This window comes from Lampetra fluviatilis, chromosome 64, assembly GCF_964198595.1.
Source record: "Lampetra fluviatilis chromosome 64, kcLamFluv1.1, whole genome shotgun sequence".
Lineage (NCBI taxonomy): Eukaryota > Metazoa > Chordata > Hyperoartia > Petromyzontiformes > Petromyzontidae > Lampetra > Lampetra fluviatilis.
Genome location: NC_136338.1, coordinates 4,279,745 through 4,296,000, shown reverse-complemented (window position 1 = coordinate 4,296,000; position 16,256 = coordinate 4,279,745). Strand labels below are relative to the sequence as shown.

Here is a 16,256-nt window from a genome sequence, read left to right as displayed (position 1 = left end):
TATACACTACAGTATACACTACACTATACACATTACACTACACTATACACTACAGTATACACTACTCTACTCTACTATACACTACACTATACACTACTATACACTACAGTATACACTACACTATACACATTACACTACACTATACACTACAGTATACACTACTCTACTCTACTATACACTACACTATACACTACTATACACTACAGTATACACTACACTATACACATTACACTACACTATACACTACAGTATACACTACACTATACACATTACACTACACTATACACTACAGTATACACTACACTATACACATTACACTACACTATACACTACAGTATACACTACACTATACACATTACACTACACTATACACTACAGTATACACTACACTATACACATTACACTACACTATACACTACAGTATACACTACACTATACACATTACACTACACTATACACTACTATACACTACTCTACTCTACTATACACTACACTATACACTACTATACACTACAGTATACACTACACTATACACATTACACTACACTATACACTACAGTATACACTACACTATACACATTACACTACACTATACACTACTATACACTACTCTACTCTACTATACACTACACTATACACTACACTATACACTACAGTATACACTACACTATACACATTACACTACACTATACACTACAGTATACACTACTCTACTCTACTATACACTACACTATACACTACTATACACTACAGTATACACTACACTATACACATTACACTACACTATACACTACAGTATACACTACTCTACTCTACTATACACTACACTATACACTACTATACACTACAGTATACACTACACTATACACATTACACTACACTATACACTACAGTATACACTACTCTACTATACACTACACTATACACTACTATACACTACAGTATACACTACACTATACACATTACACTACACTATACACTACAGTATACACTACTCTACTCTACTATACACTACACTATACACTACTATACACTACAGTATACACTACACTATACACATTACACTACACTATACACTACAGTATACACTACTCTACTCTACTATACACTACACTATACACTACTATACACTACAGTATACACTACACTATACACATTACACTACACTATACACTACAGTATACACTACTCTACTATACACTACACTATACACTACTATACACTACAGTATACACTACACTATACACATTACACTACACTATACACTACAGTATACACTACTCTACTCTACTATACACTACACTATACACTACTATACACTACAGTATACACTACACTATACACATTACACTACACTATACACTACTATACACTACTCTACTCTACTATACACTACACTATACACTACTATACACTACAGTATACACTACACTATACACATTACACTACACTATACACTACAGTATACACTACTCTACTCTACTATACACTACACTATACACTACTATACACTACAGTATACACTACACTATACACATTACACTACACTATACACTACAGTATACACTACTCTACTCTACTATACACTACACTATACACTACTATACACTACAGTATACACTACACTATACACATTACACTACACTATACACTACAGTATACACTACTCTACTCTACTATACACTACACTATACACTACTATACACTACAGTATACACTACACTATACACATTACACTACACTATACACTACAGTATACACTACACTATACACATTACACTACACTATACACTACAGTATACACTACTCTACTCTACTATACACTACACTATACACTACTATACACTACAGTATACACTACACTATACACATTACACTACACTATACACTACAGTATACACTACACTATACACATTACACTACACTATACACTACAGTATACACTACACTATACACATTACACTACACTATACACTACAGTATACACTACACTATACACTACACTATACACATTACACTACACTATACACTACAGTATACACTACACTATACACATTACACTACACTATACACTACAGTATACACTACTCTACTCTACTATACACTACACTATACACTACTATACACTACAGTATACACTACACTATACACATTACACTACACTATACACTACAGTATACACTACACTATACACATTACACTACACTATACACTACAGTATACACTACTCTACTCTACTATACACTACACTATACACTACTATACACTACAGTATACACTACACTATACACATTACACTACACTATACACTACAGTATACACTACACTATACACATTACACTACACTATACACTACAGTATACACTACACTATACACATTACACTACACTATACACTACAGTATACACTACTCTACTCTACTATACACTACACTATACACTACTATACACTACAGTATACACTACACTATACACATTACACTACACTATACACTACAGTATACACTACTCTACTCTACTATACACTACACTATACACTACTATACACTACAGTATACACTACACTATACACATTACACTACACTATACACTACAGTATACACTACACTATACACATTACACTACACTATACACTACAGTATACACTACTCTACTCTACTATACACTACACCATACACTACTATACACTACAGTATACACTACACTATACACATTACACTACACTATACACTACAGTATACACTACTCTACTCTACTATACACTACACTATACACTACTATACACTACAGTATACACTACACTATACACATTACACTACACTATACACTACAGTATACACTACACTATACACATTACACTACACTATACACTACAGTATACACTACTCTACTCTACTATACACTACACTATACACTACTATACACTACAGTATACACTACACTATACACATTACACTACACTATACACTACAGTATACACTACACTATACACATTACACTACACTATACACTACAGTATACACTACTCTACTATACACTACACTATACACTACTATACACTACAGTATACACTACACTATACACATTACACTACACTATACACTACAGTATACACTACACTATACACATTACACTACACTATACACTACAGTATACACTACTCTACTCTACTATACACTACACTATACACTACTATACACTACAGTATACACTACACTATACACATTACACTACACTATACACTACAGTATACACTACACTATACACATTACACTACACTATACACTACAGTATACACTACTCTACTCTACTATACACTACACTATACACTACTATACACTACAGTATACACTACACTATACACATTACACTACACTATACACTACAGTATACACTACACTATACACATTACACTACACTATACACTACAGTATACACTACTCTACTCTACTATACACTACACTATACACTACTATACACTACAGTATACACTACACTATACACATTACACTACACTATACACTACAGTATACACTACACTATACACATTACACTACACTATACACTACAGTATACACTACTCTACTCTACTATACACTACACTATACACTACTATACACTACAGTATACACTACACTATACACATTACACTACACTATACACTACAGTATACACTACACTATACACATTACACTACACTATACACTACAGTATACACTACTCTACTCTACTATACACTACACTATACACTACTATACACTACAGTATACACTACACTATACACATTACACTACACTATACACTACAGTATACACTACACTATACACATTACACTACACTATACACTACAGTATACACTACGCTATACACTAATATACACTACACTATCCACTACACTATCCACTACACTACTATACACTACACTATACACTACACTACTATACACTACACTATACTACACTATACACTACACTATACACTACACTACGCACTACACTCACCTCCTTGAGTCCCCGGTAGGAGCCGAGAGCAGACACGGTGTTGCCCTGCACCATGATATACACAACTATACACTACACACTACACTATACACTACACTACACACTATACACTACACACTATACACTACACACTATTATACACTACACTATACACTACACACTATACACTACACTACTATACACTATACACTACACCATACACTACACTATACACTACACTATACACTACACTACTATACACTATACACTACACTCACCTCCTTGAGTCCCCGGTAGGAGCCGAGAGCAGACACGGTGTTGCCCTGCACCATGATATAGCAACTGGTGAGCAGCTCCAGGGCCTGCCAGCCACACAAAGACAAAGATCCCCCACGTAGCCTTAGCAGAATGTTGGGGCAAGTGCCGTTAGCGAGCAGCAGCAGCAGCGCCTATGAAGGCCGGCATGACACACGAGGCGGGGAGGGAGGGGCCGGGTGAGCGAGTGACCACCATCACGCCCTTCGTTTCCCAAGTGGCGACGTTCACACATCGTACAGGGTACTCATTCGAGGCCCAGTCGAAGACCCAGGCCTGGTTCAGATAATTCACTGGTCAACACACTTCTTCTGGCATAAGGTATTCAACGGTCTTAAGGTAATTTTGGAGTGCTGATTACAAACTTAGCAGTTTTTGTCTATCGCATCAGGTTTTTGAGATATCAAATATTGCATTTTCAATAAAAACTGCGGAAGAAAAATATTAAATAAATGTGGATATCTACATAAAATGATATTATGAACACACTATCCTAAAAATACAGCGCCGTATTTTAACACTAAAGCAGTCACTGACTCGCAACAACTTGCAATCATAAGTGACAGAGTTAATTTCGGGTAAAACCAATGAAAATGGGGTATGCCGATAGCATAAAAAATTAACCCGTAAAAACAAAGTTTTTCACTATAAATCCTTTATATGCGTGGCGGCTAGAGTCCTCTCGTCCTCTGGCTTGAGATGGCTGCCACCTATGGGTCAGATGATTGCCTGCCACCATTAAGCAATTGGTAATTAAATATAATTAATTTTTTCCTAAAAAGTGTAAAGTTATGGAAAAAAAATGTTCACGAAAATAAATTGTCACGCACAACGAGTCTGTGTGGAAAATGTCAGCTCGATTGGATCACGGGAAGTGGGTTAAAAAACGACCGAAAGATTTGCACGGTCGTAAGCGCGCAAGCAAGCAAGCGAGTGAACTTAATATAAAGGATTTAAAAATGAGATGTGATAGAGCAAATCTGAGATCAGATTTGGAATCAGCACCCTGAAATTAGTCTAGAACAGCTGCAAAAGTCCAGGCCAGAATTAGTTTTTTTTGTTGTTGACCAGTGTTAGTGTCACTCGTGGGCCACGTTGGCCGTGAGCGGGAATCCAACTCGGGCCGCCGGGTTCGTAGCGCTCGAGATTGGGCGGGCTGGGGGGGTGGGGGCTGGGGGGGGGTGGGGCTGGGGGGGGGTGGGGGCTGGAGGGGGGTGGGGGCTGGGGGGGGGCCCACCTTGAGCGTGGAGCCGTTGGGGCCGATGAGACGCTGGCGCCGCTTTACAAAGCGGTCGCGGTTCCGCACCAGCGAGCCGATCTTGACGATGTCGCAGGCGACGTCGTCCTGCAGAATGCGCACGGCCTGCCATGCGCGCACACGCACGCACGCACGCACATACAAATGTAGAGGAGTAGAGGAGAGTGGTGGCGTCGTGTGCGCTGTCCAGTGCGATGACGTCACGGGACGTGGGGTCACGCGCGCTGGACAGTGCACGTGACGTCACGTCTCCCGGGGTACTTAAGGGAGACCCCGTGACGTGAGCGGGGTCACCGTGGGAACGGGTAGAGTGAGCAGGATTCATATTCTTGGATCTTTCGGTAAAGTCACGTGGAAGGGAAATAATAAAATGATAAAAATTAAACAAAATTCTCACGACGTTTCGGCCACAACACAAGCAGCTCTGTTCTTCACCTGAGGACGGCTGCTTGTGTTGTGGCCGAAACGTCGTGAGAATGTTATTTTTATTATTTTATTATTTCCCTTCTACGTGACTTTACCAAAAGATCTTTGGAGCGGTTCTACCGGTTTCGCCGGACAATCGCACGCCGGACAATCGCCGATCAACTCTATACATATTATCGTCACGACGTACGTTCTCGCGTTTTCCCCGTACCGCTATCCCGGGGTCACACCTGTTCGAAAGCCACGCTACGCGCGAGCAGCTTGATGAGGTCACGCGCCTTGATGATGATGTAGGGGTCGAAGGTCTTGCGGGTCGTGGCGACGGTCATGCTGCCCTCGATGAGGTCCAGGGTGGCCTGCACGCCCTGTCGCCGGCCAAACGGGGCGGGGTCAGGCGCCTATAGTCACACGCGTCCAGCCACACGCTGGAGCCAATCACAGCTGGCGCTATCAAGGGGCGTCACAGCGGAGGTACACGCAAAGATCCCCCCAGTTTAGCCTGTTGGGGAAAGTGCTGTGAGCGAGTAGCAGCAGCTGTGAAGGCCGGCACGGCACACGAGTGGGTGGGTGGCCAGCACCACGCCCGGCCGCCTTTGTCTCCCCCCCAGTGGTGATGTTTACACACCGTACCGGGTACTCATTTAGGTGCTGGGTCGATCTAGAGGAGGCCCAGGGCCAGTTCAAATATTCGCTGCTGTTATCGGTCGCGAGCGGGACTAGAACTCGGGTCCACCGTGTTCTGATGGTGCGCACGCATGCACGTGCAGGACACGTACGGGAGGACACACGGGACACGCACAGGACACACACAGGAGTACATGCACAAGACGACACGCACAGGACAGACAGGACACACACACACACAAAGGACACACACACGTACACACACAGAAAACACACAGGAGTACAGACACAGAGGACAAATACAGGGACACAACAGCACACAAACACACAGGAGTTCAACAACAACAACCGCCATTCGCCACTAAGTGGCGGTGACGTCGCACGACGCTTGTGCGAGGCCATGTGCAGGAGTTCACACATCGGAGGGCGCACACACACAGGAGTACACACACACAGGAGTACACACACAGGAGTACACACACACAGGAGTACACACACAGGAGTACACACACACACACAGGACACACACGCACACACAGGAAGTACACACACACAGGACACACACACACAGGAGTACACACGCACGACACACACACACAGGAGTACACACACACACACAGGAGTACACACACACACACACACGAGTACACACACAGTACACACACACACACACAGGAGTACACACACACACAGGAGTACACACACACACACAGGAGTACACACACAGGACACACACACACACAGGAGTACACACACACACAGGAGTACACACACACACACAGGAGTACACACACACATGAGTACACACACACACACACAGGAGTACACACACACACACACAGGAGTACACACACACACACAGGAGTACACACACACACACATGAGTACACACACACATAGGAGTACACACACACACAGGAGTACACACACACACATGAGTACACACACACACAGGAGTACACACACACACACACACAGGAGTACACACACACACACACAGGAGTACACACACACACACACAGGAGTACACACACACATGAGTACACACACACACACACAGGAGTACACACACACACACACAGGAGTACACACACACACACACAGGAGTACACACACACACACACAGGAGTACACACACACATGAGTACACACACACACAGGAGTACCACACACACATGAGTACACACACACACAGGAGTACACACACACACACAGGAGTACACACACACAGGAGTACACACACACATGAGTACACACACACACAGGAGTACACACACACACACACAGGAGTACACACACACACACACAGGAGTACACACACACACATACAGATCATGAGTACACACACACACAGGAGTACACACACACATGAGTACACACACACACACAGGAGTACACACACACACACACAGGAGTACACAACACACATGAGTACACACACACACAGGAGTACACACACACAGGAGTACACACACACACACGAGTACACACACAGGGGTACACACACACGTACACACGAGTACACACGCGAGTGCACTCACGTGCTCGGCGAGGGCGTTCTGCACGAGCGGCCAGCACTCCTTGAGGTAGGCCTCACGGTACTTGGGGAAGAGCGTCGCGAACGAGCTCTCTTCCAGCAGGCCGCGCGGGTTGTCCTCAACGCGTGAACCCCGGCTCCTTCCAGCCATCGGGACCGTCAGCAGATCCTCCTCCTCCTCCTGCTGCTGCTTCTTCTGCTTCTCCGCTGCTGGATGAGGTGGGTGGGTGGGTCAGGGTGAGCCATGCAAACCAAAGACTTGAGAGGACACCCAAGCAGACAGATTCACTCGACACACAAGGACCCGATGCCGAGCCACGTCTTCTTGCGTAGATTTGCAGGGCGCATCAAAAAAAAAATGTTTTTAACACTTCTGATAACTTTCAACAATGACACCACGTCTATATTGGTTCTTTCGGTAAAGTCACGTAGAAGGGAAATAATAAAAATAAAACATAATAAAATAATTCTCACGACGTTTCGGCCACAACGCAAGCAGCCGTCCTCAGGTGGGGGGGTAGGAGAGTGGGGGGGGGTAGGGGAGTGGGGGGGGGTAGGGGGGGGTAGGGGAGTGGGGGGGGGTAGGAGAGTGGGGGTGGGGTAGAACACTCATCCAGCAGTGGAGTGGCAGCAGCTATCGGACCCCCGTTCCCCAACGTCTCGGCATTGGCCACGTGCTGAGGGACTTTGGAAACGCCGTGGGCTTTAGGGCCCCCCCCCCCCTACGGGACGTAGTGTGTGTGGGGGGCCACCCTTAAGAGACCCCCACACGCGCTCGGTACCCCCTAGCCAAGCAACCCCCCCCCCCACCTCGGAGACCCCTCGAGACGCGATGGGGGGTCCCGTTCGGGCCTACCGAGCGCCTGGAAAGGCAAGACGCCACTCGGGGTTCTCGTAAAAATAAAAACGTCTCAAGAGGGTGGGGGGCACGGGGCCACCCCTCTGAGGAGGGCCCCCTTGGCCCCCCTTTGGCCCCCCAGAGGGCCCCTCGCTGCAGCGCGGCCCTACCGGGATCAGCACCGCCTCGCCGCCCGCTCCGCTCGCCAGCCTCCATCATCCCAGCGAGGATCCGCACAGGAACCGGATCCACGACCCCTTAACCCCAACCACCCCCCCCTGACCCCTCCCACCTGACCCCCTCCCACCCCTTCCCACCCCACCCACCTGACCCCTCCCACCCCACCCACCTGACCCCTCCCACCTGACCCCTCCCATCCCACCCCTCCGACCCTTCCCCACCCCCTGACCCCACTCCCCTGACCCCCCTCCGACGCCCCCAACCCCCCCATTACCCCCCCCAACCCCCCAACGTGAGAAATCACGCCCCCACCCCACCGACGCCCCCCCCCGGCCCCCCCACCGCCCCAAACCCCACCCCCCCTGACCCCCCCCCCCGACCCACCAACCCCCTAACCCCCCCCAACCCTCAACCCCCAACCGCCCTGACCCCCCCACCCCAACCCCCCCCCACCCTCAACCCCCCAACCGCCCTGACCCCCCAACCCCCCCACCCTCAACCCCCCAACCGCCCTAACCCCCCCACCCCCCCTTCACCCCCCCAACCCCCCCCACCCTCAACCCCCCAACCGCCCTGACCCCCCAACCCCCCCACCCTCAACCCCCCAACCGCCCTAACCCCCCACCCCCCCTTCACCCCCCCAACCCCCCCACCCTCAACCCCCCAACCGCCCTAACCCCCCCAACCCCCCTTCACCCCCCCAACCCCCCCCACCCTCAACCCCCCCAACCGCCCTGACCCCCCCACCCCCCTTCACCCCCCCAACCCCCCCCACCCTCAACCCCCCCCAACCGCCCTAACCCCCCCACCCCCCCTTCACCCCCCCAACCCCCCCCACCCTCAACCCCCCAACCGCCCTGACCCCCCAACCCCCCCACCCTCAACCCCCCAACCGCCCTAACCCCCCACCCCCCCTTCACCCCCCCAACCCCCCCACCCTCAACCCCCCAACCGCCCTAACCCCCCCAACCCCCCTTCACCCCCCCAACCCCCCCCACCCTCAACCCCCCCAACCGCCCTGACCCCCCCCACCCCCCTTCACCCCCCCAACCCCCCCCACCCTCAACCCCCCCAACCGCCCTGACCCCCCCACCCCCCTTCACCCCCCCAACCCCCCCCACCCTCAACCCCCCAACCGCCCTGACCCCCCCACCCCCCTTCACCCCCCCAACCCCCCCCCACCCTCAACCCCCCCAACCGCCCTGACCCCCCCACCCCCCTTCACCCCCCAACCCCCCCCCACCCTCAACCCCCCCAACCGCCCTGACCCCCCACCCCCCCTTCACCCCCCCAACCCCCCCCACCCTCAACCCCCCCAACCGCCTGACCCCCCCACCCCCCTTCACCCCCCCAACCCCCCCCACCCTCAACCCCCCCAACCGCCCTGACCCCCCACCCCCCTTCACCCCCCAACCCCCCCCACCCTCAACCCCCCCAACCGTCCTGACCCCCCCACCCCCCTTCACCCCCCCAACCCCCCCCACCCTCAACCCCCCCAACCGCCCTGACCCCCCCACCCCCCTTCACCCCCCCAACCCCCCCCCCACCCTCAACCCCCCCAACCGCCCTGACCCCCCCACCCCCTTCACCCCCCCAACCCCCCCACCCTCAACCCCCCAACCGCCCTGACCCCCCCACACCCCTTCACCCCCCCAACCCCCCCCACCCTCAACCCCCCAACCGCCCTGACCCCCCAACCCCCCCACCCTCAACCCCCCAACCGCCCTAACCCCCCACCCCCCCTTCACCCCCCCAACCCCCCCCACCCTCAACCCCCCAACCGCCCTAACCCCCCCAACCCCCCCCCACCCTCAACCCCCCCAACCGTCCTGACCCCCCCACCCCCCTTCACCCCCCAACCCCCCCCACCCTCAACCCCCCAACCGCCCTGACCCCCCCACCCCCCTTCACCCCCCCAACCCCCCCCCACCCTCAACCCCCCCAACCGCCCTGACCCCCCCACCCCCCTTCACCCCCCCAACCCCCCCCCCACCCTCAACCCCCCCAACCGCCCTGACCCCCCCACCCCCCTTCACCCCCCAACCCCCCCCACCCCACCCCCCTCAACCCCCACCGCCCTGACCCCCCCACCCCCCTTCACCCCCCCAACCCCCCCCACCCTCAACCCCCCAACCGCCCTGACCCCCCCACACCCCTTCACCCCCCCCAACCCCCCCCCACCCTCAACCCCCCCAAACCGCCCTGACCCCCCCACCCCCCCTTCACCCCCCCAACCCCCCCCCACCCTCAACCCTTCCAACCGCCCTGACCCCCCCACCCCCCTTCACCCCCCCAACCCCCCCCACACTCAACCCCCCCAACCGCCCTGACCCCCCCACACCCCTTCACCCCCCCAACCCCCCCCCCACCCTCAACCCCCCCCAACCGCCCTGACCCCCCCACCCCCCTTCACCCCCCCAACCCCACCCCACCCTCAACCCCCCCAACCGCCCTGACCCCCCCACCCCCCCCTTCACCCCCCCAACCCCCCCCACACTCAACCCCCCCCAACCGCCCTGACCCCCCCCACACCCCTTCACCCCCCCCCACCCCCCCCACCCTCAACCCCCCCAACCGCCCTGACCCCCCCACCCCCCCTTCACCCCCCCCAACCCCCCCCCCCCCACCCTCAACCCCCCCAACCGCCCTGACCCCCCCACCCCCCTTCACCCCCCCAACCCCCCCCCACCCTCACCCCCCCCCAACCGCCCTGACCCCCCCCACCCCCCTTCACCCCCCCAACCCCCCCCCCACCCTCAACCCCCCCAACCGCCCTGACCCCCCCACCCCCCTTCACCCCCCCAACCCCCCCCCACCCTCAACCCCCCCAACCGCCCTGACCCCCCCACCCCCCTTCACCCCCCCAACCCCCCCACACTCAACCCCCCCAACCGCCCTGACCCCCCCACCCCCCCTTCACCCCCCCAACCCCCCCCACCCTCAACCCCCCAACCGCCCTGACCCCCCCACCCCCCTTCACCCCCCCAGACCCCCCCCCACCCTCAACCCCCCCAACCGCCCTGACCCCCCCGACCCCCCCCCCCACCCCCCTTCACCCACCCCTGACCCCCCCAACCCCCCCCACCCTCAACCCCCCCAACCGCCCTGACCCCCCCGACCCCCCACCCCCCTTCTACCCCCCAACCCCCCCCACCCTCAACCCCCCCAACCGCCCTGACCCCCCCCCACCCCCAACCCCCCAACGTGAGGGATCACATTTGCAGACCCAGTTGTGTCCGGCACTCATCTTCTGCCTTGGAGTGTCTCTCATTAGTAGATGTTTTAGGGGGGAGGGGGGGGGCGGAAGATTTAACGAACCGGTAACCGCTTCGAGATATCGGTTACCGGTTCGGGCAAGTCATCCAGCCATCAAAGGGGCCCCCCCTCGTTCATCCAGCAGTGGAGTGACGACGCCTGCGCCCACAACCCGTTGCGCTGGAGTGGCACTTCGCCCACGAGGAATCGCACCACGAGGGGGCCCTGTAACACCAGGGATACAAAGCGGGCGCTGTGACCCAGGGGAGGGTGGGGGGGGGTGAGGTGGAGCCCCCCCCCCCTGCGCCCCCCCCCATGGGCCGAGTTTAGGAGAGGGACACGGGGTGGGTGGGGAGCAAGGCCCCCCCACTCCAAACTGCACACCTTCATGAGCCTATCTTCTTGGTTCTTTCGGTAAAGTCACGTAGAAGGGAAATAAAAAAATAATAAAAATATAAAGCAATAAAAAAGTATCATGTTTCAACTGCAACACAAGCAATCGTCATGACGTGTGAAACCCACAGAAAGAAAATTTCAAATAAAAATAAAATATTAAAAATATAAAACAATAAAAAATTCTCACGTTTCGACTGCAACACAAGCAATCGTCATCACGTGTGAAATCCACAGAAAGAAAATTTCGAATAAAAATAAAATATTAAAAATATAAAACAATAAAAAAAATTCTCACGTTTCGACTGCAACACAAGCAATCGTCATCACGTGTGAAACCCACAGAAAGAAATTTTCAAATAAAAATAAAATATTAAAAATATAAAACAATAAAAAATTCTCACGTTTCGACTGCAACACAAGCAATCGTCATCACGTGTGAAATCCACAGAAAGAAAATTTCGAATAAAAATAAAATATTAAAAATATAAAACAATAAAAAAAATTCTCACGTTTCGACTGCAACACAAGCAATCGTCATCACGTGTGAAATCCACAGAAAGAAAATTTCAAATAAAAATAAAATTATAAAAATATAAAACAATAAAAATTCTCAAATTTTCTTGCTGTGGATTTCACACCTGATGATTGCTTGTGTTGCAGTCGAAACGTCGTGAGAATTTGTTATTGTTTTATATTTTTATTATTTTACTATTTCCCTTCTATGTGACTTTACCGAAAGAACCATGAAGATGAATCCCTGCAGTCACGAAAGAAGCTTTAAATCGAAATTCATGTCGCTACTTTCAGTAAGTTTACAATTAAGATTAAACAAAATTATTAATCTAGATTTGAAGCTTTCGTGACTGTAGGGATCCATTCTCTTTGGTTCTTTCGGTAAAGTCACGTAGAAGGGAAATAATAAAATAAGAAAAATAAAACATAATAAAAACTTTAATTATGTTTAATTTTATTATGTTTTATTTTTATTATTTTATTATTTCCCTTCTACGTGACTTTACCGAAAGAATCATGAAGATGAATCCCTGCAGTCACGAAAGAAGCTTTAAATCGAAATTCATGTCGCTACTTTCAGTAAGTTTACAATTAAGATTAAACACAATTATTAATCTAGATTTGAAGCTTTCGTGACTGTAGGGATCCATTCTCTTTGGTTCTTTCTGTAAAGTCACGTGGGCATAAAATTAAATAAATCACGACGTTTCGGTCGCATCACAAGCGGCGTCATCAGGTGATACAATTATCTGCTGTTGTGGCTTTATATAGGCACCAGCGATTCCTAATGTGAGAGACAAAGCGAACCCCTGCCCCCCCCCTGCCCCCCAAAAATATTAAAGTTAAAGTTTGCCAATGCCCCCCCCAACTCCCCCATACTCCCATACCCCCGAGGGACACGCCCCCAGCGGCTCCCACGTGACCAACGCCGTCTGACGTCGTCAGCTCATCGTGGGGGGAAGCAGCCCCCACCGCCTCGGCTGATGAGACGCGGAGGTGGGGTGGGTGGGGTGGGTGGGGTGGGTGGGGTGGATGGGGTGGGTGAGTGGGTGAGGTGAGTGAGGTGGGTGCGGTGGGGTGGGGTGGGTGTGGTGGGTGGGTGGGGTGGGTGGGGTGGATGGGGTGGGGTGGGTGGGGTGGGGTAGGGTGGGTGGGGTGAGGTGGGTGGGATGGGGTGAGGTGGGGGGGTGGGGTGGGTGGGGTGGGTGGGGTGAGGTGGGGTGGGGTAGGTGGGGTGGGTAGGTGGGGTGGGTGAGGTGGGTAGGTGGGGTGGGTGGGGTGGGGTAGGGTGGGTGGGGTGAGGTGGGTGGGGTGAGGTGGGGGGGGCGTGGGGTGGGTGGGTGGGGAGGGGTGGGGTGGGTGGGGTGGGGTGGGTGAGGTGGATGGGGTGTGGTGGGTGGGGTGGGTGTGGTGGGGTGTGGTGGGTGGGTGAGGTGGGTGGGGAGGATGGGGTGGGTGGGGTGGGGTGAATGGGGTGGCTGGGGTGGGGTGGGTGAGGTGAGGTGGGTGGGGTGGGGTGGGTGGGGTGGGTGTGGTGGGGTGTGGTGGGTGGGTGAGGTGGGTGGGGTGGATGGGGTGGGTGGGTGGGTGGGGTGGGTGGGTGGGGTGGATGGGGTGGGTGGGTGCGGGTGAGGTGAGGTGGGGTGGGTGGGGTGGGTGGGGATGGGTGGGTATGCGGGGTGAGGTGAGGTGGGGTGGGTGGGGTGGGTGGGGAGGGGTGGGGTGGGGTGGGTGGGGTGGGTGGGGAGGGGTCGGTGGTGGGTGGGGAGGGGTGGGTGGGTGGGGTGGGTGGGTGGGGTGGGTGGGTGGGGGTGGGGTGGGTGGGGGTGTGTGGGGTGGGGTGGAGTGAGGGTGGGATGGGTGAGGTGGGGTGTGTGGGGTGGGGTGGTGGAGGTGGATGGGGTGGGGAGGGGTAGGTGGGGTGGGGTGGGGTGTGGGGTGAGGTGAAAAGGTGGGGTGAGGTGGGGTGGGGTGTGGTGGGGTGAGGTGGGGTGGGGTGGGTGGGGGTGTGGTGGGGTGAGGTGGGGTGGGGTGGGTGGGGTATGGGTGAGTTGAGGTGGGTGAGGTGGGGTGAGGTGGGGTAGGTGTGGTGGGGTGAGGTGGGGTGGGGTGGGTGGGGTGTGGTGGGGTGAGATGGGGTGGGTGTGGGTGGGTAGGGTGAGGTGAGGTGGGGTGAGGTGGGTGAGGGTGGGTGGGGTGGGTGGGTGGGTGGGGTGGGGTGGGGGTGGGGTGAGGTGGGTGGGGTGGGGTGGGGTGGACGAGGTGTGATGGGTGGGGTAGGGTGAGTGGGCTGGGTGGATGGGGTGGGTGTGAGTGGGTGAGGGTGGGTGGGGTGGTGGGGTGGGGTGGGGTGGGTGGGGTGGGTGGGTGGGTGGGGGTGGGGTGGGGTGAGGTGGGTGGGTGGGGGTGGGTGGAGTGGGTGGGGTGGGTTGGGGTGGGTGGAGTGGGTGGGGGTGGAGTGGGTGGGGTGGGGTGGGTGGGGTGGGTGGGTGGAGTGGGTGGGGTGGGTGGGTGGGGTGGGGTGGAGTGGGTGGGGTGGAGTGGGTGTGGTGGGGTGGTGGGGTGGGTGGGGTGGGTGGGGGTGGGGTGGGTGGGTGGGTGGGGTGGGTGGGGGTGGGGTGGGGTGAGTGGGGTGGGTTGGGGTGTGTGGGTGGGGTGGGTGGGTGGGGTGTGGGTGGAGTGGGTGGGGTGGGGTGGGTGGGGTGGGGGTGGGTTGGGGTGGGTGGGGTGGGTGGGTGGGTGGGGTGGGTGGGGGGTGGGTGGGGTGGGGTGGGTTGGGGTGGGTGGGGTGGGGTGGGTGGGGTGGGTGTGGGTGGGGTGGGTGGGGTGGGTGGGTGGGGTGGGTGGGGTGGGGTGGGGTGGGTGTGGTGGGGTGGGGTGGGTGGGGTGGGGTGGGTGGGTGGGTTGGTGGGTGGGGTGGGTGGGGTGGGGTGAG

At 53.6% G+C, this 16,256-nt stretch overlaps 1 protein-coding gene across 1 annotated transcript in view; it reads right to left on the bottom strand.

Annotated features, from left to right (window-relative positions):
* The window catches only part of KRR1 (KRR1 small subunit processome component), an 18,991-nt gene extending 9,798 nt beyond the window's left edge, over nt 1–9,193 (bottom strand). Inside the window, 7 exon segments of the mRNA XM_078882251.1 lie at nt 4,258–4,341; nt 5,532–5,657; nt 6,209–6,343; nt 8,144–8,260; nt 8,262–8,296; nt 8,299–8,349; nt 9,148–9,193. Of these exon segments, the coding sequence (XP_078738377.1) occupies nt 4,258–4,341; nt 5,532–5,657; nt 6,209–6,343; nt 8,144–8,260; nt 8,262–8,296; nt 8,299–8,349; nt 9,148–9,193 (594 nt within the window).
* Nucleotides 9,194–16,256: the final 7,063 nt, after the last annotated feature.